We start from the raw sequence: 24,907 nt of genomic DNA on the forward strand, positions 1-24,907 counted from the left end.
ACAACGCGAAGGAAGCTCTCCAAGTCCTACGAGAGAAAGAGTCGGGGGCGGAGATGGAAGGAGCCAATGGGAAAAACGAGAGGGAAGAGGGGGCGGAGCCTCCGCCGTTACCGCCCCGCAGCCGCCCCTCAGACTCCGGGTCGCCTCACCCACGGCGGCCTCCGGCTCCCGGAGCACTGCCGGGCCCCTGTGCTCGGCGACTCGACGCTGCCGAGAGCCCCGAGGCGTGCGTGACTCTGGTCTGCGGCCGCGAAGGGTGCGTGGCCCCGCAGCCGAGGCGCGGAAGGGGGACGCCCCGGCCTCGGGGGCCAGTGCACTGGTGCCCTCTTCGTTGTGAACGCCAGCAGCCCGGGAGGGCCCCGCGACTGGCGCGATGAGTGCCAACGAGGACCAGGAGGTGAGCCCCACCCGAGGCTGGACGCCCGTGTTCCCGCGCAGGCGCGCAGTCGCGGCCCGGGGCCCGCACGTGCCCTGCGCCCCGCGTGCCCTCCGAGCCTGGCCGGTGCGGTGCGAGAGAGGACAGGCGTGCGTGAAAGGCTGGGGGTCCGCCTCTGCCTGCCCTCTCCCTGCCGTCTTTCGTATTTGCCCACCCGCGGGTCTCCGCAGATTTCCTTGATGACCAGGGTGACTGTCCTTGGTCCACGACCCAGTTGTCTCCTTGACTCCGCGTGGTGTTCAGAGCTTGTGCCCCGAGCTGGCCTGGAATCTGATCACCTCTGAGTCCTAAAAACTCCTGACTGGTGGAGAGTTACCTTAGTTAAATCTCCTAGTGGAGAAAAATAATGACCCGCGTGTCTCTGGTTTCTGTCCAGATTGTTTTTATGAAATCATTTTTCCGTGTTGGCAGATGGATGCCGAATCTTTTGAGGATACAGCGTGCCATCAGAATTGTATGCTTCGTGCGCACGTATTTTCTCTTTAAAATCCTGTTTTGACACGTTGGAGGGACGCGCCAGGTCACCTCTGGGGGCACCTGCTACCTTTGGGATGGGTAAGGCGCAGTGAGTGGCCCCCGGACCGCGCCGTGAGGCTGTGCTAGGATTGGAACCAGACCCCAAGCCTCCTGTGCATTCGCTAATACACTTGTCAGGTATTGCTTTAATTAGCACTTCCACACGTTAGAAGTGATAGCATCTGTGGATCAGAAATTAGCTTTAAATTAAGACCCAAAGTTCAACAAGCAAGTTGACACCTAAATTCCTGCTAAAGCAGTCTTGCTACGGAAGTCTCTCAGCCAAGGCATTACTAGCTTTGTCTTCCAGCAATGCACAGAGCATACATGAAGGGGAAGGTTTCTCCAAGTTGGAGCCATCTGAGTGATTGTTAAATAAATAACCTGCACTGCACCCCACTCCGTTTGAGTCAGAATTTCTGCGGTGGGACCCGAATCTCCATTTCCATTCTTCTTCCCTGTGACTGATTTTCAGATCTTTGAAGACAGTTTCCGGTCCAGTGTCCTCTTCTTGGCAAAATTGTTCCCTTAGCTTTTATTCCTAAGCCCATTATTTCAAGTTCCGTTACCATCCTGGAATTCTGTCAGCGGGCAGGTTCTAAGCTTATGTCCTGTTGTCAAATTGTTGCAAAATGCCTTTTCTACAGTTATGTTCAGTAATGTTCACTGTCAACCAAACCGTTTAAGTGCTTTTTATAAAATTTGTCTTTCTCTGTGTATTTAAGAATGTAAACATAATTTCTTCTATTTAACGCTGTTTAATTTCATCATGAGCATGCTTTTTAAGGACATTTTGAGTTCTTAATTCTGCCGCCAGCGTGATGCACTGTCCCAGCACTGAACCTGCCTTCTGTTTATATTCCTGTTCCAGTCATTAAAGAATAGCTGTATTTTGAGTCAGTTGTTTCTAACAGTCTAATCTTCTTAGTTGTTCCTGAATCCAGTTTGAATTTATATTTTTCTTTGTAAAGGTAACAAGAGAAACTTGTGGGGCCTTGCTAAAATCTGTGTAGACTGTTTCCTGCTGTTCTATGAATCAGAAGTAGCCTCTCTGAGAAGGATTATTTACATATGCCTTGATTGCATATATTGGCTTAAGTACCTTGCTCCTGCCATTGGATCGGCGCGGTGCGCCGGCCGCAGCGCGCTACCGCGGCGGCCATTGGAGGGTGAACCAACGGCAAAAAGGAAGACCTTTCTCTCTGTCTCTCTCTCACTGTCCACTCTGCCTGTCAAAAAAAAAAAAAAAAAGAAAAAAGAAAAGAAAAGAAAAAAAAATCAGTTCTAAACTTGTGTCCATGTCACAAGGTCACCATCTTTACTCTGTAGAATTCATGGATACACCTTTTTGAAAACCAGAACACGTACACGAGGGCAGTCTTCTCAGAGAATTGTCCATAGTCAAATGGTGCTTGAGACTCAATCTTTATATTATTATTATTTGTATGTATATCATAAATACAACATTAGGAACATAGTCATTTTCCCACTGTACCTGCCCTCCCGCCCACTCTCCCCTGCTTCCTCCTCCCTCTCCTCTTAAGTCCAAGAAAGAAAAAGAAAGAATGAAATTAAAAAAGCTAAAAGAACTGTTCGTCAACAGTATAGACAAGGGCGGTTCTACGTCATAGCTTCTCGAAGGTGATTTCGCTTTTTTTTCCCGCTTCCACAAGACTCAATCATTTGTAAGACCGCTGTATTCTAAGAAACACTCCCCAGCAAGGTTGCTAGTTACATTTTGTGTTGCAGTCCTTTCTCCTATCTTGAGTAGATCCTTACCAGCCTTTCTCTTTAAGTTTTCTTATTTTTTTTTTTAAAGATTTACTTATTCACTTCAGAGGCATAGTTAGAGAGAGGTCTTCCATCCCCCAAAGGAATGGAAGGTTCATCCCCAAAGGGAGCTGCACGGATCCTAAGCCAGATGCCAGGAGCTTCTTCTGGGTCTCCCATGCAGGTGCAGGGGCCCAAGTAATTGGGCCATCTTCCACTGCTCTCCCAAGCCATTAGCAGTGAGCTGGAGCAGAAGTAGAGCAGCTGGGACTTGAACCAGTGCCCATATGGGATGCCAGTGCCACAGGCGAATGCTTAAATAAACTATTACGCCACAGCGCACCGGCCCCTAGGTTTTTTGTTTTTTGTACAATTTTTTTTAAGTTTTAAATCATCTCATTAGAAAGATTACAAATATAGTAATTTATGTAATAGGAAGTTCTTGTGCTTTGTATTTCTTATCTCCAGGTTTAGTGCTCTTTCCACCCCAGGCTATTACTCTTTTTTTTTTTTTTTCTTGACAGGCAGAGTGGATAGTGAGAGAGAGAGACAGAGAGAAAGGTCTTCCTTTTTGCTGTTGGTTCACCCTCCAATGGCCGCCGCGGCCTGCGCATTGTGCTGATCCGAAGGCAGGAGCCAGGTGCTTCTCCTGGTCTCCCATGCGGGTGCAGGGCCCAAGGACTTGGGCCATCCTCCACTGCCTTCCCGGGCCAGAGAAGAGAGCTGGCCTGGAAGAGGGTCAGCCGGGATAGAATCCGGTGCCCCAACCGGGACTAGAACCCAGTGTGCCGGCACTGCAAGGCGGAGGATTAGCCTGTTAAGCCACGGCGCCGGCCCCAGGCTATTACTCTTAAGCAGAGTGATAAAAAAACCCATGCTCTGGAGTTGCTTTAAATTGAATCTTGTTTTCCTCCCTGGTAGGAAGGAAAAAAATAAGGTAATAAGATCTTCCTAGGATGGATGTGAGAATTACGTAAGATGTGTAGTGTAAAACACTTAGGAGGACCTGACACATAGTTTTAAAACAAGTATCCATAGCATAATTGTAACATGAGTGTTACACATGCATAATTGAGAATATCATTCCACATAGTGAGTGATCTTAAGTCAGTAACTAAAGATCCTCTATTTCTAATCTGCTTCTACTACTAAAAAAAAATTAATGATTTCATTTCTTTCAGATGGAACTAGAAGCTTTACGTTCTATTTATGAAGGAGATGAAAGTTTCCGGGAATTAAGTCCAGTTTCATTTCAATACAGGGTAAGACATGTCATGAGTAGGAACCTTACCAGTTTGCTAGAAAAGACTAAAGGTTACTAAAAATGCTGATTTTGGTTTTTAAGCTTAGTGGTTGAATTGTATTCTATCTTTATATTTCTGAAGCATTTAAATGAAACTCATCAACCATGACTTACCATTTTTAACATTTGAAAACTTAATTCAGAAATGTTTTAAAGACCAAGAGAGACTTGTTTTTATTGTAACAGAATCATAAAATGTTAGAAATGGAAGAAACCTTGGAAATTATATGATTTTTACCTCCTAGTTAGTCCTGTCTTCCTTACCTTCCATAGCTGTTACTGACAATTAGCAGGATCAAAAAAAGTTGATATTTTATTAAATCTATATACTAAACACATGTGATTTTTTTTTACTTATGTGAAATGTGGATTTTCTTTAAAATGAGAATTCCTTTTAACTCTCTCTTCAATATAACAGTATCAATATTTTACTCTGTAAATAAATAACACAAACCATATGTCAAATGATGTATCCAGATGATTATAAGTAGTAATGGAATGAGAAAGTATTTTTGTAAAAGGTTCATTGTTGTAAATATTGTCATCATTTAAATTATATGAGAATGATCCTTAAATATGACTTAGTGGAAATTGTCACGGGAAATAAACTGTTTGCAGTTAACTTATTTTGGATACTATCCCTGTTCAACTCTTCTAAATTCCCTTAAAAGCTCAGCAATATCTTTACAGTATCTCCATACGTAGAACAACCAAGGGACTTTTCATGGTCAAAGTTAACGATGGAGTTAAGTCCAAGGCCCTTCTCATTGACTCCAGCTGCCTCCCCAGACTTTGCCCGTCACTGCCACCTTCTCCTGGCAAACATGAGGTTGAGAGTATTCATATACTTTCTAAATGGTTCTGTTAACAACAGTGGTATAATTGAGCACACTTATATAGAGTCCTCTAGGACATGCGTGTGCACTGTGCACTGGACACTCTGATCTAGCTATAGGGTGAATTTCAGAGGAAAGAAACATGAGATGAGGGGACAGTGTGATGACAAAGAACACGGAGTAGAGCTCGCTCTGCCCGTGCCCCAGTCAGCCCTAGTCCTCGTGCTGCAGAATAGAGCAGTAGGCTTCTGACTGACTTCCTGCTCTCTCTTCTTTCTTTGGCTTCCGCATTACACTCCATCGTTCGTGCTCTGACAGACTGCTAGCTCACTCACGGAGACACCACAGGAGTCATCCAGTTGTCTTGTTTTATAAAGTGTCTCTGTGGTTTCCTCTTGCCCCAAGAAGGACTGAATTGTTTATCCTGACACCTGAAGGCCTTCTCTGTTTTGAACTGTCCATCCAAGTTTTCCCAGCTGCTGACGTCCATTAGACCAAATGAGTTATTAAATGCATTCCTGTTTGTTGTTTTTTTTTTTTTTTTAAGTACCCTGCATTCTCCCTTTGGATATACATTAGCTCTTTTCCTCACCTCTCACCCATTATTCATTCTGCTTTTCCTTTAAGGGCTAATCAAGCTTCCTCTGTGGCATATTTGGCTCATGACTCTTGTCTCTGCCCTGACTTTGAAGTAGAATTAACCATTCCCCATTTATAGGTTTGTGTTTTTTTTAATTTGTTTATTTAAAGTCATGGGGCCAGTGCTGTGGTGGAGCAAGTAAAGCCAATGCTGTCAGTGCTGGCATCTCAACTGGGTGCTGGTTCAAGTCTCAGCTACTCCACTTCCTATCCAGCTCCCTGCTGGTGCACCTGGGAAAGCAGTAGAGGATGGCCCAAGTGTTTGGGCCACTGCGCCCACATGGAAGACCCAGAAGAAGCTCCCAGCTCCTGGATCTGGCCTGGCACAGCCCCAGCCATTGCGGCCTTTTGGGAAGTGAACCAGCCAATGGAAGACTTTCTCTTTCTCTGCCTCTGCCTTACCCTCTCTTAACTTTTTCAAATAAATAAATAAATAAATCTTTAAAAAAAAAAAAAGAAGAAAGAAAGTAAAAGAGATAGAGAGAGGGAGAGACAGACAAATCTTCCATCCCCTGGTTCACTCCCCAAATGGCCTAAATGGCCAGGGCAGGGTCAGGGTGAAACTAGGGGCCACAAACTCCTGCCTGGTCTCCCACATGGGTGGCAGAGGCCCAAGTACTTGGGCCATCTTCCACTGCTTTCCCAGGCCATTAGCAGGGAGCTGCATCGGAAGTGGTGAAGCAAGACTCGGAAACTGCACCCATAATGGAGTACCACCTACTCAACCTGCTAAGCCACAACACCCCCACCCGCCTTTTTTTTTAAAGACAGAGCAACAGAAGGAGAGAGAGAGATCTTCCAAACTCTGGTTCACTCCCCGAATGCCCACCAATAGATAAGGCAGGACCAGACCAAAGTCAGGAGCCTAGAACCACATTCAGGTCTCCCAGATGGGTGGTAGGGTCCCAAGTACTTGAGCCATCACCTGCTGCCTCCTAGGGTGCACGTTAGCAGGAAGATGGATCAGAGGTAGAACCAGGACTTGAACCCAGATACTTCAGATATAGCATGCTGGTGTCTCAAGTGGTATCCTAACTTGTGTACCAAACGCCTGCCCTAGTCTGTGACTTTTGAACTGTTACTCATACTGCAGTTTAGTGATGCATCCAAACGTACCTCACATAATGTGAGGCATGTGACAGTTTGTTCCTAAATATAAGGACCTAGTGATTGCACAAAACAGGTGACATCTATCACTTTTTAATTATCTCTATAATTAAAAGATAAGCCTAAATGGACAACATCAGTTATGCAGGTAATTGACTTAAAAAGGTATATCAAAATGTCCTAAGTTACTTGATAGGATTTCTGAGCCTTACCTTCCATTAGTTTGGAATGTGATTGCTGGTGTGGGGAAGAGGATGGGAAATCAGTGGACTGAAAACAAAAGAGAATCAAGTAATAATTTGAAGTAAAAGGTTTATAAGTCTTAACTGCTGTTGTTCAAATACTTTTAGAAGCAAAGCAGCACTTACACTAAAAATAATAGGAGATTAGATAACCCTATATAAGGAAGAGATGCTGATTCATGAATCATTCCGTGATGTTACTAGGAAATTGCCATTTTGCAATCCCTAATGTAATAATTCATTCAGGCAAGGATTATTAACAGGTGCTAAAAATGTTAGATGGAAAGTTGTTGAAAACAAAATATTCACACAGCTATGTTGTACTACCCCACAATTTACTTCTTAATTACAAAATAAAAAGGTACCTTTACATTGAAGAGATCTGGAGAACATCCCCTTAATCAAGTGTTCAAACGTAGTATCACCAATGATGATTTTCTTTTTAAAGATGTATTTATTTATTTGAAAGTTAGAGTTACAGAGAGAAAAGGAGAGGCAAAGAGAGAGAGAGAGAGATCTTCCATCCACTGGTTCACTCCCAATTGGCCGCAATGGTTAGAGCTGCGTGATCTGAAGCCAGGAGCCAGGAGCTTCCTCCAGGTCTCCCACACAGGTTCAGGGGCCTAGGGACTTGGGCCATCTCCCTCTGCTTTCTCAGGCCATAGCAGAGAGCCAGTTCAGAAGTGGAGCAGCCGGGATTCGAACCAGCACCCACATGAGATGCTGGCACTGCAGGTGGCGGCTTTACCCGCTACACCACAGCGTCATCCCCCAGTGATGATTCTAGAAGATTTTATGTGCTCTGTATAAGTATCCATTTCATGTAGGTGCTGTGGTAGTACATATGTCACCTATGTGGTATTCTTATCAAAAATATTTAATTTTAATCTTTCTTTAAAAAAGATTTATTTGAAGGAGAGAATGGCAGAGAAATATGTCTTCCATCTGCTCATTCATCCTTAAATGGCCACAGTGGCCAGGGGTGGGCCAAGCTGAAGTAAGGAGCTCAGAGCTCTATTTGGGTATTACAAGTGGGCAGCAGGGGCCCAGGTACTTGGGTCATCCTCTGTTTTCCCAGGTGCATTAGCAGGGAATTGGATCAAACTAGTGCTCCAATATGAGATGCTGGCATCACAGGGGCAGCTTAGCTCACTGTACCACAACCCCGGCTCCTTAATTTGAATCTTTGTCTTTTTTAAGATTTTATTTATTTGTTTGAGAGGTAGAGTTACAAACAGAGTGGGAAAGACACAGAGAAAGATCTTCTGTCCACTAGTTCACTCCCCAAGTGGCAGCAACAGCCAGAGCTAAGCCTATCCAAAGCCAGGAGCCTGGAGCTTCTGGGTCTCCCACACTGGTGCAGGGGTCCAAGCACTTGGGCCATCTTCTGCTGCTTTCCCAGGCCATAACAGAGAGCTGGATCAGAAAAGGAGCAGCCAGAACATGAACTGGCACCCATATGCAATGCCAGTGCCACAGGTGGAGGCTTAGCCTACTGTGCCACAGTGCCCTAGCCCCTTAATTTAAATCTTAACAGAGGGAACCATCATTCTACATCTGGGAACATTACACAACAAAACTGTCCTGTTTTCTTTTTGTCATAAGTACATCAAGAGAAGAAGGCTGGGAGCTCCTTGGTGTTAGAGTAGAATAAACAATATGACAATGAAATGTCAGGGCTGGTGCTATGGTGCAGCGGGTTAATGCCCTGGCCTGAAGTGCCGGCATCCCATATGGGCGCTGGTTCGAGTCCCGGCTGCTCCGCTTCCCATCCAGCTCTCTACCATGACCTGGGAAAGCAGTAGAAGATGGCCCAAGTCCTTGGGCCCCTGCACTCACGTAGGAGACCCAGAAGAAGCTCCTGGCTCCTGGGTTTGGATCAGCACAGCTCCGGCTATTGCAGCCAATTGGGGAGTGAACCATCGAAGACCTCTTTCTCTCTCTCTGCCTCTCTTCTCTCTGTGTAACTCTGACTTGCAAATAAAGAAATAAATCTTTAAAAAAAGAAATGCAATCTGTGATCCTTAAATGGGTTGTAGATTTATGGGATAGGGATAATGTCTATTAAAGGACACTTTAAAGGGGCTGGCATAGTGGTGCAACAGGATAAGCTGCCACCTGTGACATCAGCATCCCATATAAGTGCTCTTTTGAGTTCCCTCTGTTCTACTTTTTTCTTAAGATTTTTATTTATTTACTTGAAAATCAGAGTTACACAGTGAGAGAAGGAGAGGCAGAGAGAGACAGAGGTCTTCCATCTGCTGGTTTACTCCCTAGATGGCTGCAATGGCTGGAGCTGCATTGATCCAAAGCCAGGAGCCAGGAGCTTCCCCCGGGTCTTCCATGTGGATGCAGGGATCCAAGAACTTGGGCCATCCTCCACTCCCTCCCAGGCCATAACAGAGAGCCGGATTGGAAGTGGAGCAGCCAGGACTTGAACCGGCGCCCATATGGGATGCCAGCACTGCAGGCGGCGGCTTTACCTGCTACACCACAGTGCCAACCCATGTTCTACTTCTGATCTAGCCCTCTGCTAATGCACCTGGGAAATCAGCATGTTGCTCAAGTCTTAGGTTCCTGCCACCCACGTGAGAGACCTGGTTGGAGTTCTAGGTCCTGGCTTCAGTCTGGTCCATTCAGGCTGTTGTGGCCATTTGGGGAATGAACCAACGTATGGAAGATGTGCTTCTCTGTCTCTGCATTTCAAAAACAAATCAATAAATCTTTAAAAATTACGCCAGACACTTTACATACAATTGAGGCTCAGCAGGCATTTGGCACAGCAGTTAAGTCGTGGTTTGCAATGCCTCATCTGAGTCCTGCCTACTCCACTTCTGATCCAGCTTCCCATTAATGTGCACACTGGGAGGCAACAGACGATGGTTCAATTACTTCGGTCCCAGCCACCCATCTAGGAGACCTACAGAGTTCTTGGCTTATGGCTTTGGTTTGACCCAACTCTTGACTGTTGTAGGCATTTGGCAAAGGAGCCAATGGATGGAAAATCTATCTTCATCTATATCTCCATCCATCTCTCTCTCTCTGTCTCTCTCTCTCTTTCAAATAAAATGAAAATAAATTTAAAAGCTGAAAAAGTCAGTAGAAAAACTAGAATAAAAATGTATAAGGTATAATTGGGGAATTTTTTTAAAGATTTATTTTATTTGTTTGAAAGGCAGAGTTACAGAGAGAGAGGAATGAGATGGAAAGAGATCTTTCATCCGTTGGTTCACTCCCTAAATGGCCGCAAGAGCCAGGGTTTGGCCAGGGCAAAGCCAGGAGCCAGGAGCCAGGAGCTTCTTCTGGGTCTCCTGCATGTATGTGAGAGCCCAAGGACCTGGGCCATCTTCTGCTGCTTTCCCAAATGCATTAGCAGGGAGCTGGATAGGAAGTGGAGAAGCCAGGACTTGAGGCAGTGCCCATATGGGATGCTGGCACAGCAGGCAGCTGCTTGACCCACTATACCACAACACCAGCCAGTTGGGGAATTTTTAATATGTGCTATGGATTGAATAATATTTTTATATCAATGTTTGATTTGAGTATGATGATATTCTTGTGATTATAAAGGAGAATATATTTCTTTATTTTAAAGGATAATTGTCCCATAAATATTTGAGAGCATTTCATTATTTTCAAGTCATTGATCAAAAACTCAAGAGAGAAAACAAATCACATACATTGTAGGGGTGGAGGTTGGCTGTTTGGTGGAGAGAGAGAAATCAAGTAAATGAGCCGAGTATTGGTTACAGAAGATGTCAGTGAATGTTTTATTGTACTATTTCAGTTTTTCTGTAAATTTTTTTAAATGAAACCATAGGGAAGCAAATGAAATAAAAGATATCTTTAAATTATTCAGGGATTTCTGTCCTGCATATGACATTCCTTTATCTTTTTTTGTTGTTTTTGTCTTGAATATTGGAGCAAAGTTTAGTGAAAAGAACCCAACAAGATTCTTAACAATAACAATACTTTATATATGTAATTGCTGGATTGCTTCTACAATTTTTCTTATTCTACCACACAGAAATTCCCACACGAGTCTTTCCTGTATAAATAGGCTAATATCTATCTAGCTGCTTTAACATTCCCCCTCCAGAGAAGTAACCCATAATCTTATGGAGGTAATGTGGATGAAGCTCCATCTTCTATATTTTCTTTGGGCTGACATATGGATGTAGCACTGCTTATGGATATTCTTTTGCTGTCTGTCCTTTGGTGTTCAGAGATGGCCTGGGAAAAGATTGTCTTGTGCAGTCCAGAGAGCTGGTCACATCATTCAACAAGATAGATTGGAAGCCCTGCCTCATGACCATCTAGAGCTGGACAACTGTTATTCTGTTAGAGAAAATGAACTAGAGCATTAAAAATACAAAAAATAAAAAGAAGTAGTAAGCGTATGGAAGCTATAGGGCCAAGAAGAAACAACAACCAGTGCTGGGCCAGAAATTTCAACCCTGTTTGTCCTGATCCTGGAGTTGTCTAACCTCATTCAAAAAAATGACAAGAGGCTGTAGTTTTGGCGTAGTGGGTAAAACTGCTGCCTGTGATGCCAGCATCCCATAAGGCTGCCAGTTCTAGTACCAGCTGCTCCATTTTCAATCCAGCTCTCTGCTAATGTGCCTTGGAAAGCAGTGGAAAATGGCCCAGGTCCTTGGGCCCCTCTACCCACATGGGAGACCCAGAGGAAGCTCCTGGTTCCTGGCTTCAGCCTAACCCAGCCCCAGCGTTTGCAGCCATTTGGGGAGTGAGCCAGTGGATGGAAGAGCTCTCTTTCTGTGTCTATCCCTCCCTCTCTCTGTAACACTGCCCTTCAAATAAATAAATCTTTTTTAAAGAGAGAGATGGTGAATATGGTTTTGTACGTGTCTAGTTCAATTGACCCAAAAAACATTTCTTGGAGCATGGCAATGACACCTGCCCTAGGCAGCAGATAGCATGTCTGACTGCCTGCTCCTTTATCTCTTAATTTCACATTTCATTTTCTGGAATGCACACCAGTTTACTTGGTTTTATAGTAGTTGTTGTTGTTTTTAAGATTTATTATTTATTTGAAAGCAGAGCAACAGAGAGGAAGAGATCTTCCATGTGCTGGTTCACCTCCCCAAATGCCCACACAGCCTGATCTGGGCCAAGCCAAAGCCAGGAACGCAGAACTCCATCTTAGACTCCCATATGGGTGGCAGGGTCCCGGGTCCATTATCAGGGAGCTGGGTCAGGAGTGCAGTAGCTGTGTCAAACCAGCTGTTGGGATGCAGTGTCCCAGCCGGCAGCTTAACCCACTGTACCACAAAGCCAGCCTGTTTAATTGTTCTTAATACCTTTTGTGATGTAGCACTTGGAAAACTTAAAGATGAGAAGTTTCATTTGTGTGGGTTATTATTTTTGTCCCCCACAGTTGATGTCTTGTCTTCATCCTCAGAAAATTTTGGTGAAAACAAAAACAAAGATAAGACGTAGCCTTGGTGCAGGAAAAGCCAATGGGCTGGCTGCAGAGTGGGCTGTGGGTATAGGAAAGTCATGAGGCAGACTAGATCCGAAATTAGACTCCCTTCCCCCTGCTCAGTCTCCACTGACTTTTCAATATGTTGCGTTTTCGACCTGAGCATGAATGTTTAAAGATATGTTACTGCCCTGTCTTTTTGTCACTCTCTACAAGCCTAATATTTCCCTTTTCTTCAGATAGGTGAAAATGGTGATCCCAAAGCTTTCTTAATAGAGATTTCCTGGACAGAAACCTATCCCCAGACACCTCCAATTATATCTATGAATGCTTTTTTTAACAACACCATGTAAGTAGTGTTTCTTCTTCAGCTTTTTTTTTTTTTCATTTTACTCTGTATTTTACTTTTTCTTAGCAAAAAATGTTTGTTATGTGTTGTAGATCATCAGCTGTAAAGCAGAGTATATTAGCCAAGTTACAGGAAGCAGTAGAAGTTAATCTTGGCACCGCCATGACTTATACATTGTTTGAATATGCCAAGGACAATAAAGAGCAGTTCATGGAGAACCATCATCCCATCAATTCTGCAGTGAGTATGGGTTATTTTTTGCCAGATTCTTCTGCTGGTTGGACCTTCCTCTGCTGGTAATTAATTTTAATCACTAAATTTTTTTTTTGAAAATTGGGAAGAAACTTTGTGTTAGATTTTAAATGAGAGTTACTGCGTTAAATAAGAACAACGCATTTTAGATTTCTTATATTTAACCAGAAGATGAAATTATGTTCTCTAGACGTTTACCTTTTATTAATGAGAGGAATACTTTTGGTACCTACCAAAACGGAGACATTTTTTTAATTTACTTAGTCTCCTCAGAAAGCTTGGCTGGCTAAAAGATTTCTTAAATAGTGCTAAAATATGTGTGGGATTGCTTTTCCATGAGGCTTACTTTGTTTTAATTGGTGCTGCCAAAGTTCAGTTTGAAGGTGTTACAATTTTGGAAGCCTTTATTGAACAGGAAAACATGTTTTATTTCTAGAATAATTATCTTTTATGATCTCAAAGATGAAAGACATATACTATAAGACCTGCAGTGGTCAGTGTGAACTGAGTGTGTGTGGTGAAGCAAACTGTAAGCCTTTGGCAGCAAAGGCTGTGTCTTCTAAACTTGAGTGGTTCTGGCTTCCACATTCCCAGCAGACAGGGAAAAGGAACTGGAGGGGCAGAAGAGGGCAGTAGCTACAACCATGCGCTGCGGGCCAGGCTGCCTGGGTTCACGTTCTCACTGTGTGCCACGCAGGAACTGAGTGACTTAGGGCAAGTTTCTTAATCTGTGCATAGTTCCTCATCCGTACAGTGGGGGGGTTTAATACTATCTACCATATAGGATTATAATAAGCATCAAGAGAATGACCTGGAAACCATTTGCAGCAGCACTTGCCATCTCATAAGCAAACACAAAACTAAATGTTTTAAATGTTTTCTTCAGGGAACCAGGATATTCTAGGTAGATACAGGCAGTTTTTCTGGAGATGTGTTTAAATGTCCAAATAATAGCAAGTTAAACTACCTTGGAACCTCTCATCCTCTTTCTCAGGGTTCTAGTTATGATAGTCACACTAGTATAATACTAGTTATTATACTAAATTCCTTTGATGTCAACTTTTAGAAGAATGAAACCAGTAATGTGTTAAGGGGACTTTTAATTAATGAATAACAATAAAAGTATAATGTTCTTTTATTCATAAATCTAAAAATTGACAACCCATTTCAGAATTTAACTATATTTGTATGTGTAACTTAGTAAGTTTTAAGGCATGAGTCTAAGAGTTATTTCTTTTTTCTAGACATCCATAAGCAATATCATCTCAGTTGAAACTCCTAATACAGCCCCATCAAGTAAGAAAAAAGATAAAAAAGAACAACTTTCAAAGGCCCAGAAACGTAAGCTGGCAGATAAAACAGGTTTGTGTTATTTTTTTTTCTTTTATAACACACACAAATGTATTGCTTTTCAGTGTGCTATGTATGCTTTATAAATATAGGCTAATTCTCTTTATTCTTCAAACATTTGGAACATGGATCTCTTGGGTCACAAATGTATATTGAAAATATTTACTTCATCACAAGGAGTAACTATTTGAAAAAATGGTAACTAAGGGGCACAGTAACTCCAGTGAGTTTTGATATGGAAGAACATTAGCACAGGACACAAAAATGTGTGTCCTGCTGGGACCCACTAACATGTAATAATCTTGCTTCTCTCCCATAATAATCGTAGGGTTAGTTTTAGTTTCCCGTTCTGTAAAATTATTATAATGTGCTTGTTTTGAATGCAGGTTTTTTGAAGATTTCATAAAATGAGACATATATAGTATACAAAGGAAGTAAATCATTTTAAATTGAAGAATTTAAAAAAAAGTGTATATTTATTAAACTATTATTTAACTTAGAATATTCCTCTTTAAGAATTACTTATTTATTTGAAAGGTGGAGTTACAGACAGGGAGAGGCAGAGGCAGAGAGAGAAGTCTTCTTGCTGGTTCACTCCCCAAATGGCTACAACAACCAGGGCTGGGCCAGACCGAAACCAGGAGCAGGAGCTTCATCCAGGTCTCCCACGTGGGTGCAGAGGCCCAAGCACTTAAGCCATCTTCTGCTGCTCTCCCAGGCACATTAGCAGAGAGCTTGATCAGAAGTGAAGCAGCTGGGACTAGAATTGCTATCCATATGGGATGCTGGCACTGCAGGCATTAGCCTGATGTTCCATAGCACTTGCCCCTAATTTAGAATATTCTTAATAAAGAATGAAAACATTTGCAGACTTTGAACTCTTAGATAAATTCTTGTGAACTAGTTTGAAGCATTCCTCAAAGGATTTAAAGCCTTTTTAAAAGAATGTTTGCTTAAATAATGATTTTTTTGTTTTAAACTTTGAATGGCAGAGTGTCAGAGAGGGAGAGACAGATCTTCAGTCTACTGGTTCACTCTCCAAATGGCCACAATGGCCAGGGCAGGGCGAGGCTGAAGCTAAGAGCCAGGAACTCCATCCAAGTCTCCCACATGGATGACAGAGAGCCATCATGTGCTGTTTACTGAGGTTCATTCATAGAGAGCTGAATCAGAAACAGAGCAGCCAGGACTTGAACCAGAGCTCTGATAAATCCTGGTAGTGTAAGCAGTGGCTTCACCTGCTACCCCGCAATGCCAGCCCCAAATAATGAGCATTTTATCAGAGCACAGCAATGAACATCTAATTTTTTTGGCCACCTTTTAGTCTTGAAGCCAAAGACTTATTTATTTATTTATTTATTTTTGACAGGCAGAGTTAGAGGGTGAGAGAGAGACAGAAAGGTCTTCCTTCCATTGGTTCACTCCCCCCCCCCCCCCCCAGGTGGCTGCTACGGTGCGTTGCAGCCGGTGTGCTGCGCCGATCTGAAGCCAGGAGCAAGGTGCTTCCTCCTGGTCTCCCATGAGGGTGCAGGGCCCAAACACTTGGGCCATCCTCCACTGCCTTCCTGGGCCACAGCAGAGAGCTGGACTGGAAGAGGAGCAACCGGAACAGAATCCGGCACCCCGACAGGGACTAGAACCCCGGGGTGCCGGTGCCGCAGGCGGAGGATTAGCCTAGTGAGCCATGGCACCGGCCGCCAAAGGCTTTTTTTATAAGGCCTCCTATATTGAATCTAGCCTCATGGTATAAAATGCTAACTCATGAAATAGTGAGCCAACACAATTTTTTATTTGAAAAAGCAGTCACCTATGTAAAGCAGTAGAATTGTGCACATGCATGGAACTGATAAATTGATTAGCTCTTTTTTCTGACATTGCCCACCAACCTCCATAGTTTCAAGTGGATAAAAGGCTTTCTCTCAAATAGATGTAGGATAAATATAAAAAGGGGGCTTACCTCACCTACTTTGGAAGTATTCTCATGAGAACAACGTGTTCCGTTCACAGTGATGATCAATTCTCTTTCCAAATGAGTGACGTGATTTAAATGTTTAGCCTATTCATTGTGTGCAGTAGCATTTTAAATCCTGTTTATTAGGAAATTAATTTTAAACTAACTGGTATTAGAAATCACATTCTGAATTTTCATCCTGTAGACCACAAAGGGGAACTCCCTCGGGGCTGGAACTGGGTTGATGTCGTGAAGGTATGTAAAGTCTGTGTTCGAGTCTTCAAAATTGTTACATGACTGCCGTCAAATAATGAGATTTGTGTTTTCCGTTTCCCCTGCCACGGTTGGGATTCACCGGCACGTCTGCTTCCTCCTTCCCACTCAGCATGTAAGTAGTTGTGCCATATCCTTCACAGACCTCTCTTTCCTACCCTCCTGGTTCTAGGTTTGCTTTTTGTAAATAATGGGAAATCTTCAGAAGTCACTTGTAACTACATTAAAATCTGACTTTATGTAAATACATCTTAAGAATGGACTTGCTCGGGGCCAGCGCCGTGGTACAGTGGGTTAATCCTTCACCTGCAGCACCGGCATCCCATATGGGCGCCGGTTCTGGTCCCAGCTGCTGCTTTTCCAATCCAGCTCTCTGCTGTGGCCTGAGAAAGTGGTGGAGGATGGCCTGAGTCCTTGCACCCCTGCACCCACGTGGGAGACCGGGAGGAGGCACAGGCTCCTGGCTTCAGATTGGCGTAGCTTCAGCCATTGTGGCCACCTGGGGAGTAGGCCAGCGGGCAGAGGACCTTTCTCTGTCTCTCCCTCTCAAATAAATAAATAAAATCTTAAAAAAAAGAAAAAAAAAAAAGAATGGACATGCTCAAATATGACTCTCAATTATCAATAATATAGAAACTGAAGAAAGCCAGTCATGGAAAAGAATGCTCTAATTTCTTAGGAGAAATTATAAGCTTTTTCTTTAAGGATAGATCTTAATGTTGTTGCTTGTCATTGCAAAGAAAGTTTACCACTTTTGTTTGAAATTGTTTACTTTCCATTTTGTATTTTTCTGCCAACTTCTCTCATATTTTTCTTGCGTTATCTGTAGTTTCAGATATATTAAAGAGATACTTAACACAATAAGTTAATCCTCTTTGTAGTGTTTCACAAAAAAAACTTTTGTATGCCAGTTAGTGCCACATCTGTTGAAAGTGTTTAATGTGATCTGTAGCTAGTTAAAAATTAGGATTCTAGTGAGGACCTACAGTAATGGGTAATTTATTAGCAATGTATTCTTAGAGGTTGCCTTTCAGTAAATAAATAAGATATATTTTAGGGGCCAGCATTGTGGCATAGCAGCTGCCAGCAGCCCATATGGGTGCCAAATCAAGAACCAGCTGCTCCACTTCCAGTCTGGCTCCCTGCTAGTGCACCTGGGAAAGCAGCAGAAGATGGCCCAAGTGCTTGGGTCCCTGTACCCATTAGGAGACCCAGTAAAAGCTCTGGGCTCCTGGCTTCAGCCTGGCTATAGTGGCCTTTTTTTTTTTTTTTTTTTTGACAGGCAGAGTGGATAGTGAGAGAGAGAGACAGAGAGAAAGGTCTTCCTTTTGCCGTTGGTTCACCCTCCAATGGCCGCTACGGCCGGCGCATCTCGCTGATCCAAAGCCAGGAGCCAGGTGCTTCTCCTGGTCTCCCATGCGGGTGCAGGGCCCAAGCACTTGGGCCATCCTCCACTGCCTTCCCGGGCCATAGCAGAGAGCTGGCCTGGAAGAGGGGCAACCGGGATAGAATCCGGTGCCCCAACCGGGACTAGAACCCGGTGTGCCAGCGCCGCAAGGCGGAGGATTAGTCTGTTAAGCCATGGCGCCGGCCTATAGTGGCCATTTGAGGAGTGAACCAGCAGATGGAAAATATCTCTCTTTCCTCCACTCTCTGAAACTTTTCCTTTCAAATAAATAAAAAATAAATAGAAAAAGATATGTTTTGGCCGGCGCCGTGGCTTAACAGGCTAATCCTCCACCTTGCGGCGCTGGCACACCAGGTTCTAGACCCGGTTGGGGCACTGGATTTTGTCCTGGTGGCTCTTCTTCCAGTCCAGCTCTCTGCTGTAGCCTGGGAAGGCAGTGGAGGATGGCCCAAGTCCTTGGGCCCTGCACCCGCATGGGAGACCAGGAGAAGCACCTGGCTCCTGGCTTCGGATCAGCACGATGCGCCGGCCGCAGCAGCCATTGGAGAGTGAACCAACGGCAAAAAGGAAGACCTTTCTCTCTGTCTCTCTCTCACTATCCACTCTGCCTGAAATAAAAAAAAATAATAATAAAAGATATGTTTTAAAGTCAGCTATTTGGTTCATGGGATGCATTTCTATAGAAATTTTTAAAAATAATTTCTGTACATCTGGAATCCAATTTGAAACCAGGAAGTGGGAGTAAGGAGCCGTGAGGTGCAGTTGGAGTACAGAAATACAGTATTTGGCCGGCGCCGTAGCTCAACAGGCTAATCCTCCGCCTTGCGGCGCCGGCACACCGGGTTCTAGTCCCGGTCGGGGCACCGATCCTGTCCCGGTTGCCCCTCTTCCAGGCCAGCTCTCTGCTGTGGCTAGGGAGTGCAGTGGAGGATGGCCCAAGTCCTTGGGTCCTGCACCCCATGGGAGGCCAGGAGAAGCACCTGGCTCCTGCCATCGGAACAGCGCAGTGCGCCGGCCGCAGCGCGCTACCGCGGCGGCCATTGGAGGGTGAACCAACGGCAAAAGGAAGACCTTTCTCTCTGTCTCTCTCTCTCACTGTCCACTCTGCCTGTCAAAAAAAAAAAAAAAAAAAAAAAGAAATACAGTATTTGTTCCCCTGTGCTGGGCGGTTGGCTGACCCTGTACAGGAAGTTTCTCATTCACCTGAGCCCCTCTCCGCTGATGCCCAATGGGGACTTCACGTTGTGCTGGGTACACCTGCGTGTAACTCGCCAGTGAAGTCCGTCCTCTCCTCAAAATGCTCTGTGTTTAGAATGAGCCATTTTGTGGGTCAGAGTATGTGCAGCGTTTTTCAACTGAAAGTAAGATCTAGAAGCGGTGACAGTACTCCTTTGCCTATCTGGAGAAGTTTTCTGGTGATTTTTAAGAGTCCTTGTTAATATAAATATGGAGTTTCAGATAAAAACAATTTTAATGAAATTCAAATAAGCCAGTAATCTTGGGAGATGGCAGAAGGAATTTTGAAGGAGGTCACTGCATAGACAGTTTGTCCTCAGAATTGATTACCCTGAGCCAGTGGTTTTCAAGTGTGCTCCTGTACCCCCTCAGGGATTATGCAAAGTCAAGCCCATTTACATTATAATCACGCTGTTTGCCTTTTCCACTGGCTTTGTCTGGAGTGTGCCTGGTGTGTCCAGAGGCTGTGGGTGTGTGATGCAGTAGAGTGTGTGCTTAGGTTCTCCCGACTGTATAAGGTTTATGAACTAAATGTGTGCATTATTAACTCAGGTGGTTCCTAGCACTTCCGTGCCACTTTTCATTATGCTGGCTTTACTGTAGTAGCAATTTGTGAGAATCCAGCTGTCTTAGAAAAACATAAAAGCAGCACCACTTTTCACATTTTTTGTTCTTATTAGAAAATGTATTTTTCCTTTAAAATATTATTAGGTTATCATACAATGTGTTTATTGTTGTTTTTATGTAAATTTAAATTCTCAGTTTTAATTTCAAGTGCAGTAGGTATAACCTCATTTAAAAAGTTCTAAGGGTTCTCAAATTTTGAGAGTGTAAAGAAGTCCTTGGGACAAAAATGTTTGAAAGCCACTACCCTTAGTAGTTTCTGCTTTTCGTAGCTTCCCACATTCCCTGGAACTCTTGAAGTTGTTGGATACAGTGGAGTTTGTTTATTTATTTGAATGGCAGAGACCATCCAACTGCTGGTTCACTCTCCCAAAATGCTCACAGTAGCTGGGACTAGGTTGGGCTAAAGCTGATGCTAAGAACTCTATCCAGGGGCCGGTGCCATAGCTCACTTGGTTAATCCTCCACCTGCAGCGCCGGCATCCGATATGGGTGACGGGTTCTAGTCCCGATTGCTCCTCTTCCAGTCCAGCTCTCTTCTCTGGCCCAGGAAGGCAGTGGAGGATGGCCCAAGTGCTTGGGCTCCTGCACCCGCGTCAAAGACCAGGAAGAAGCACCTGGCTCCTGGCTTCCGATCAGCGTAGCTCCAGCTGTTGCAGCCATTTGGGGGGTGAACCAACGGAAGGAAGACCTTTCTCTCTGTCTCTCTCTCACTGTCTAACTCTATCTGTCAAATAAAAAAAAAAAAAACACCTCAATCCCGGTCTCCTCCACTGCTCAGGTTGTCACTACTACTTCCAGGAGTCTGTATTAGCAAGAAGCTAGAGGTGGGAGCAGAGCCAGATACTGAACCCAGGTGCTCTGATGTGGGACATGGGTGTCTTAAGCGGCGTCTTTTTTTTTTTTTTTTTTTTAATTTGTTTATTTGAAAGTCAGAGTTACAGAGAAAGAGGGAGAGACAGAGGTCTTCCATCTGCTGATTCCTTGTCCAGATAGCTACAATGGCCAGGGCTGGGCCAAGCTGAATCCAGGAGCCAGGAGCTTCTTCCTCCAGGTCTCCCACATGGGTGGCAGGGACCCAAACACTTGGGCCATCTTCCACTGCCTTTCTCAGGCCATTAGCAGGGAGATGGATCGGAAGTGGAGCAGCCAGAACTAGAACTGGTACCCATATGGGATGCCAGCATCACAGGCAGTGGCTTTACCCACTACACAACACCGGCCACCTAACCAGCATCTTGACAACTAGGCCAAACATCTGCCTAAGTGGTTATTCTGATCAGAGGTGCTTTTGTACCGTTGGAGACTTATTTTTCCTCCACCCACATTTGCTAACTCCTGCCAAAGATTATCATCAAAAGATAAATTTGTTTTTATTGTATTTTCAAAACTGTAAGAGTTTGTTGTTTGATTAAAATAGTAAATCATATATTGTTTTTTAATCAGAATTTGAAATTTTTTAAAATAATGTATTATCTGCAATACAAAACAAAAATGGAAGAGTGTCATTTTTTTTTTTTTTAAGGTTTATTTTTTTAGTTGAAAGAGTTACAGAGAGAGATTCTCCATCTGCTGGTTCACTCCCCAGATGGCTGCAATGGCTAGGGACAGGCCAAGCTGAAGCCAGGAGCCAGGAACTTCTTCTGGGTCTCCCATGTGGGTGGCAGGGACCCAAGCACTTGAGCCATCTTCCCCTGCTTTCCCAGGTACATTAGCAGGGAGCTGGATCAGACATGGAGCAGCCGGGACATGAACTGGTACCCAGATGGGTTGCCAGTGTTGCAGGTACAGCTTTACCTGCTACATCACAATGGCCACCCCATGTCATTCATTTTATAAGTGGCATCTTCTATTTTTTATATTCTTGCTCCCAGTTTCTTTTTCTTTTTTTTTTTTGACAGGCAGAGTGGACAGTGAGAGACAGAGAGGAAGGTCTTCCTTTTGCCGTTGGTTCACCCTCCAATGGCCGCCACAGCCGGCACACTGCGGCCGGCACACCGCGCTGATCCGATGGCAGGAGCCAGGTGCTTCTCCTGGTCTCCCATGGGGTGCAGAGCCCAAACACTTGGGCCATCCTCCACTGCACTCCCTGGCCACAGCAGAGAGCTGGCCTGGAAGAGGGGCAACCGGGACAGGATCAGTGCCCCGACCAGGACTAGAACCCGGTGTGCCGGGGCCACAAGGCGGAGGATTAGCCTATTGAGCCACGGCGCCGGCCCCCAGTTTCTTTTTTAAAAACGTTTATATTTCTATTTTTTTTAAGATTTATTTTATTTATTTGAAAGGCAGAGCAATAGAAAGAAAAACACAGATTTTTCATCTGCTGCTTCACTCCCCAAATTGTCACAACAGCTGGGTCTGGGCCTGGCCGTAGCCAGAGCTAGAGACTCCATTTGGGTCTTCCACCTGGGTGGCAGGGCTCAAGCAGTTGAGCCATCACTCGCTGCTTTCTTTGGTGCATTAACAGGGAGCTGGATGGGAAGCAGAGAGGCTAGGACTTGAACCAAGCATTGCCAAGTTGTGACTTAACCTGCTGTGTCACAACACTGGCCCCTCCAGCTTACTTCATAGAATATTTCAGGAGATTTTTTTTTCCTTTCTGTTCTGTTGAGGTTATATTTTCATTGACATTGCATTTTCTAAAACCTACTTGAAGTAGGTAAGCTTGAAGTTGAAAATAAGCTATAGATGGTTTAAGTTACTCAAACCTTGTTGCCTGTTGTTTACTTAATTTTGATGTTGAGTGGAAATAACACAATCACTTGTTGAATATTTGTTTTCTCTTTTTTCATAGTTAAGCAAAACTGGCTCTAAAGATGATGAATAACAACTTGGGATTTGAGAAGCAAAAACATCGTTTAGACAGAAAACTGGGTTGAAAATCTTTCATTACTATTTTCTGGTATTGAGGTGGCTTTTTATAAAGCACAGGTTTTTTGTAAGTTTCTTACTTAAAAAATGTTCTAAGTGGAAAGTTCATGAAGAGATCTGGTTGTATTGTTTTCACAAACTTGCCTTAATAAAAGGTGAAAATGTTAATTGTTAGTATACTTTATGAACTGTGTTGAGCTTTATAACTGGTCAATAGGGAATAATAATCGTTGTTAATTTATATGATCTTACTCCAGTAGGTGTGATAGTTTTGAAAGGCGAACAAAGCCTTTTTCAAACTCTCACCCCCATACAGCGGAGCACTGAGTCCAGTTATTCCATAGTGTGCCCCGTATTGCTGGGGTTCTAGAATAAAGTCTTTATCTCTGCTTGTGTTTAATTACTGAAGCACACATCGCCTCAGAGAAGTTTAAATACCAATATTTGAATTTTACACAATGGGTACTCTTCGTAGTTCGTTTTTATTTCTCAAGTGTGATCCTTTAATAAATTAGTATCTTTATATTTTAATCTTGATTTGTGTCACAATATTTGATCATGAGAGCTTTCAGTGATAAATGGATTAGGAGAATATAAAAACAAATCCGCCAAATACATTTGAAAGCATTCGTGTAGTAAGTGTTAGCTCTTATTTAAAAGATTTCTCTTTGCGGCATATATCAGGATGAGAGTAAAAAAAAAATGCCTTAATGTTTAATTTTTGTGTTGTTGGAGACAATGAGCTCAATAAATTCTTATTTATCTACTGTTTCGTGTTTTTAGCCCTTGGATAACTGAATCCTTCTGGATGGTTCAACATGGAACCACATTTCAAGTCTTGTTTCCTTTCAGGATCTTTCCAAGTATCCACATGTATTTTTCAACCTGAGCTTCTTTTTAATACAAAGAAGCCTTTCAGAAGCTAAGCTATCATACATGCTTGATTTGTTTTTAAATCTTGAATAGAGGAAGATATTACTGTTTTACCAGGAAAAGTTACTGATGTTGACGTGTGATTTACGGTGATTTTGTTTATACTCCCCAGCTTTAAGAACACTTAGACCTACTGCTTTATCTGGAAGGACAGATGTTAGTTCTTCAAGTTATTATACTTGTGCAACTTGAGTGAGAGTTTTTTAATCAATATTTAATTGTGCAAAAAGAAGTTACCTTAGTGTGAGAGCAGGTTTGAGTTGTACCCATAGTTTTTACTGGGTTAGTTTTCACTTCAGTCAAATCACTTGAATTATAAAAAAAAAAATTTTATTATAAAAAATTATAGTGAAGGAGTTTAATCTCATTTTCAAAAGCTGAATCACATTTTCTTTCTTGATTAATATAGAGCAAAATGTTGAAATTCAGGACCACTGGTATATGCCAATTTTTGTTCGGGGTTGTGCATATGTCGTTCTTGTTGTGTTGATTTGTTTGCTTACTATTTTGAAGAAATATCTGCTCATGGAAGAAAATACTTTGTTTTGCTCTAAAGATCCCAAAACTGATCAGGCTTATCGTTGTTCGTAGATTACAAAGAATAATGCTAGTTAAATGCCAATGAACTATTTTTACACTTTTTATATGAAATGTACAGATTTCTGGGGTGATGGTGGCAGTGGTGCCTCTTATTACCTTCTGTAAAACACTTGAACCTTCTCATCAATACTGCCATCATGTCTGATATTCCCAGTATATTTTCTGAAAGTCTGTTTACTTAAAATTGTGTGGAATGACATAATAAGCAATAAAATCTGCATTACCGTGATTTTTCTACATGTTTTATTTCAAATCACCATAGAAAAATGTTGATTTTATAAATCTGCATAGCCTTATTTGGTACACGATACACCCTCCTACTTAGAAACTATTCAAAATGTTGGATTAAAAAAGTGTTCTTCATATCAGCTCACACAAAAGAGCACCCAGAGCCTAACAAACTAAATAAAAGGTACAACCTGGAGGTTACTGACAGCTTTACAGCTTCAGGGGCTCAGAGATGGGAGATGAAGTCCACACAGACAGCATATGCAAGGCTGAGGCCCATTCCCCAGTGAGGGCCCTGTCTGGATAGAGGGGTGAAGTATGAGCCTATGTATACATATACACATATCATAAACTCTCCTGAAAAGTGTGTCCCTAAATAACCTCATTGTTAGATTTCAGCCCAAATTCCTGCCTGTATGAATGATCTTAAAAAAAGGCAAAAAAAAGTAACCCAGATTTAAGTGCTACAAATGTGTAGTGGCTCTAGACAACTGATAGAAACTAACACTGATCTGCTCTGGAAGAAAACACCAATTCAGT

The 24,907-nt window shown here is 43.1% G+C and overlaps 1 protein-coding gene across 4 annotated transcripts; it reads left to right on the plus strand.

Moving 5' to 3' along the window:
* The first annotated feature begins 107 nt into the window (after positions 1–107).
* Positions 108–23,373, plus strand: RWDD4 (RWD domain containing 4). 4 transcript variants are annotated; one of them, XM_062213719.1, is made up of 9 exons: positions 108–397; positions 848–991; positions 3,904–3,984; positions 12,532–12,641; positions 12,734–12,881; positions 14,138–14,255; positions 16,400–16,449; positions 16,510–16,582; positions 22,530–23,373. In XM_062213719.1, exons 3-9 carry the CDS (start codon positions 3,904–3,906, stop codon positions 22,547–22,549), a joined length of 600 nt encoding a protein of 199 aa, XP_062069703.1. In that variant the 5' UTR covers positions 108–397; positions 848–991; the 3' UTR covers positions 22,550–23,373. The 4 variants fall into 4 exon arrangements, with proteins under 4 accessions (XP_062069703.1, XP_062069701.1, XP_062069704.1 ...); XM_062213717.1 differs by lacking the exon at positions 848–991 and having other exon boundaries at positions 109–397; XM_062213718.1 differs by lacking the exons at positions 108–397; positions 848–991 and adding an exon at positions 1,011–1,090.
* Positions 23,374–24,907: the final 1,534 nt, after the last annotated feature.

The sequence above is a fragment of the Lepus europaeus genome, chromosome 16 (genome assembly GCF_033115175.1).
Source record: "Lepus europaeus isolate LE1 chromosome 16, mLepTim1.pri, whole genome shotgun sequence".
Taxonomy (NCBI): Eukaryota; Metazoa; Chordata; class Mammalia; order Lagomorpha; family Leporidae; genus Lepus; species Lepus europaeus.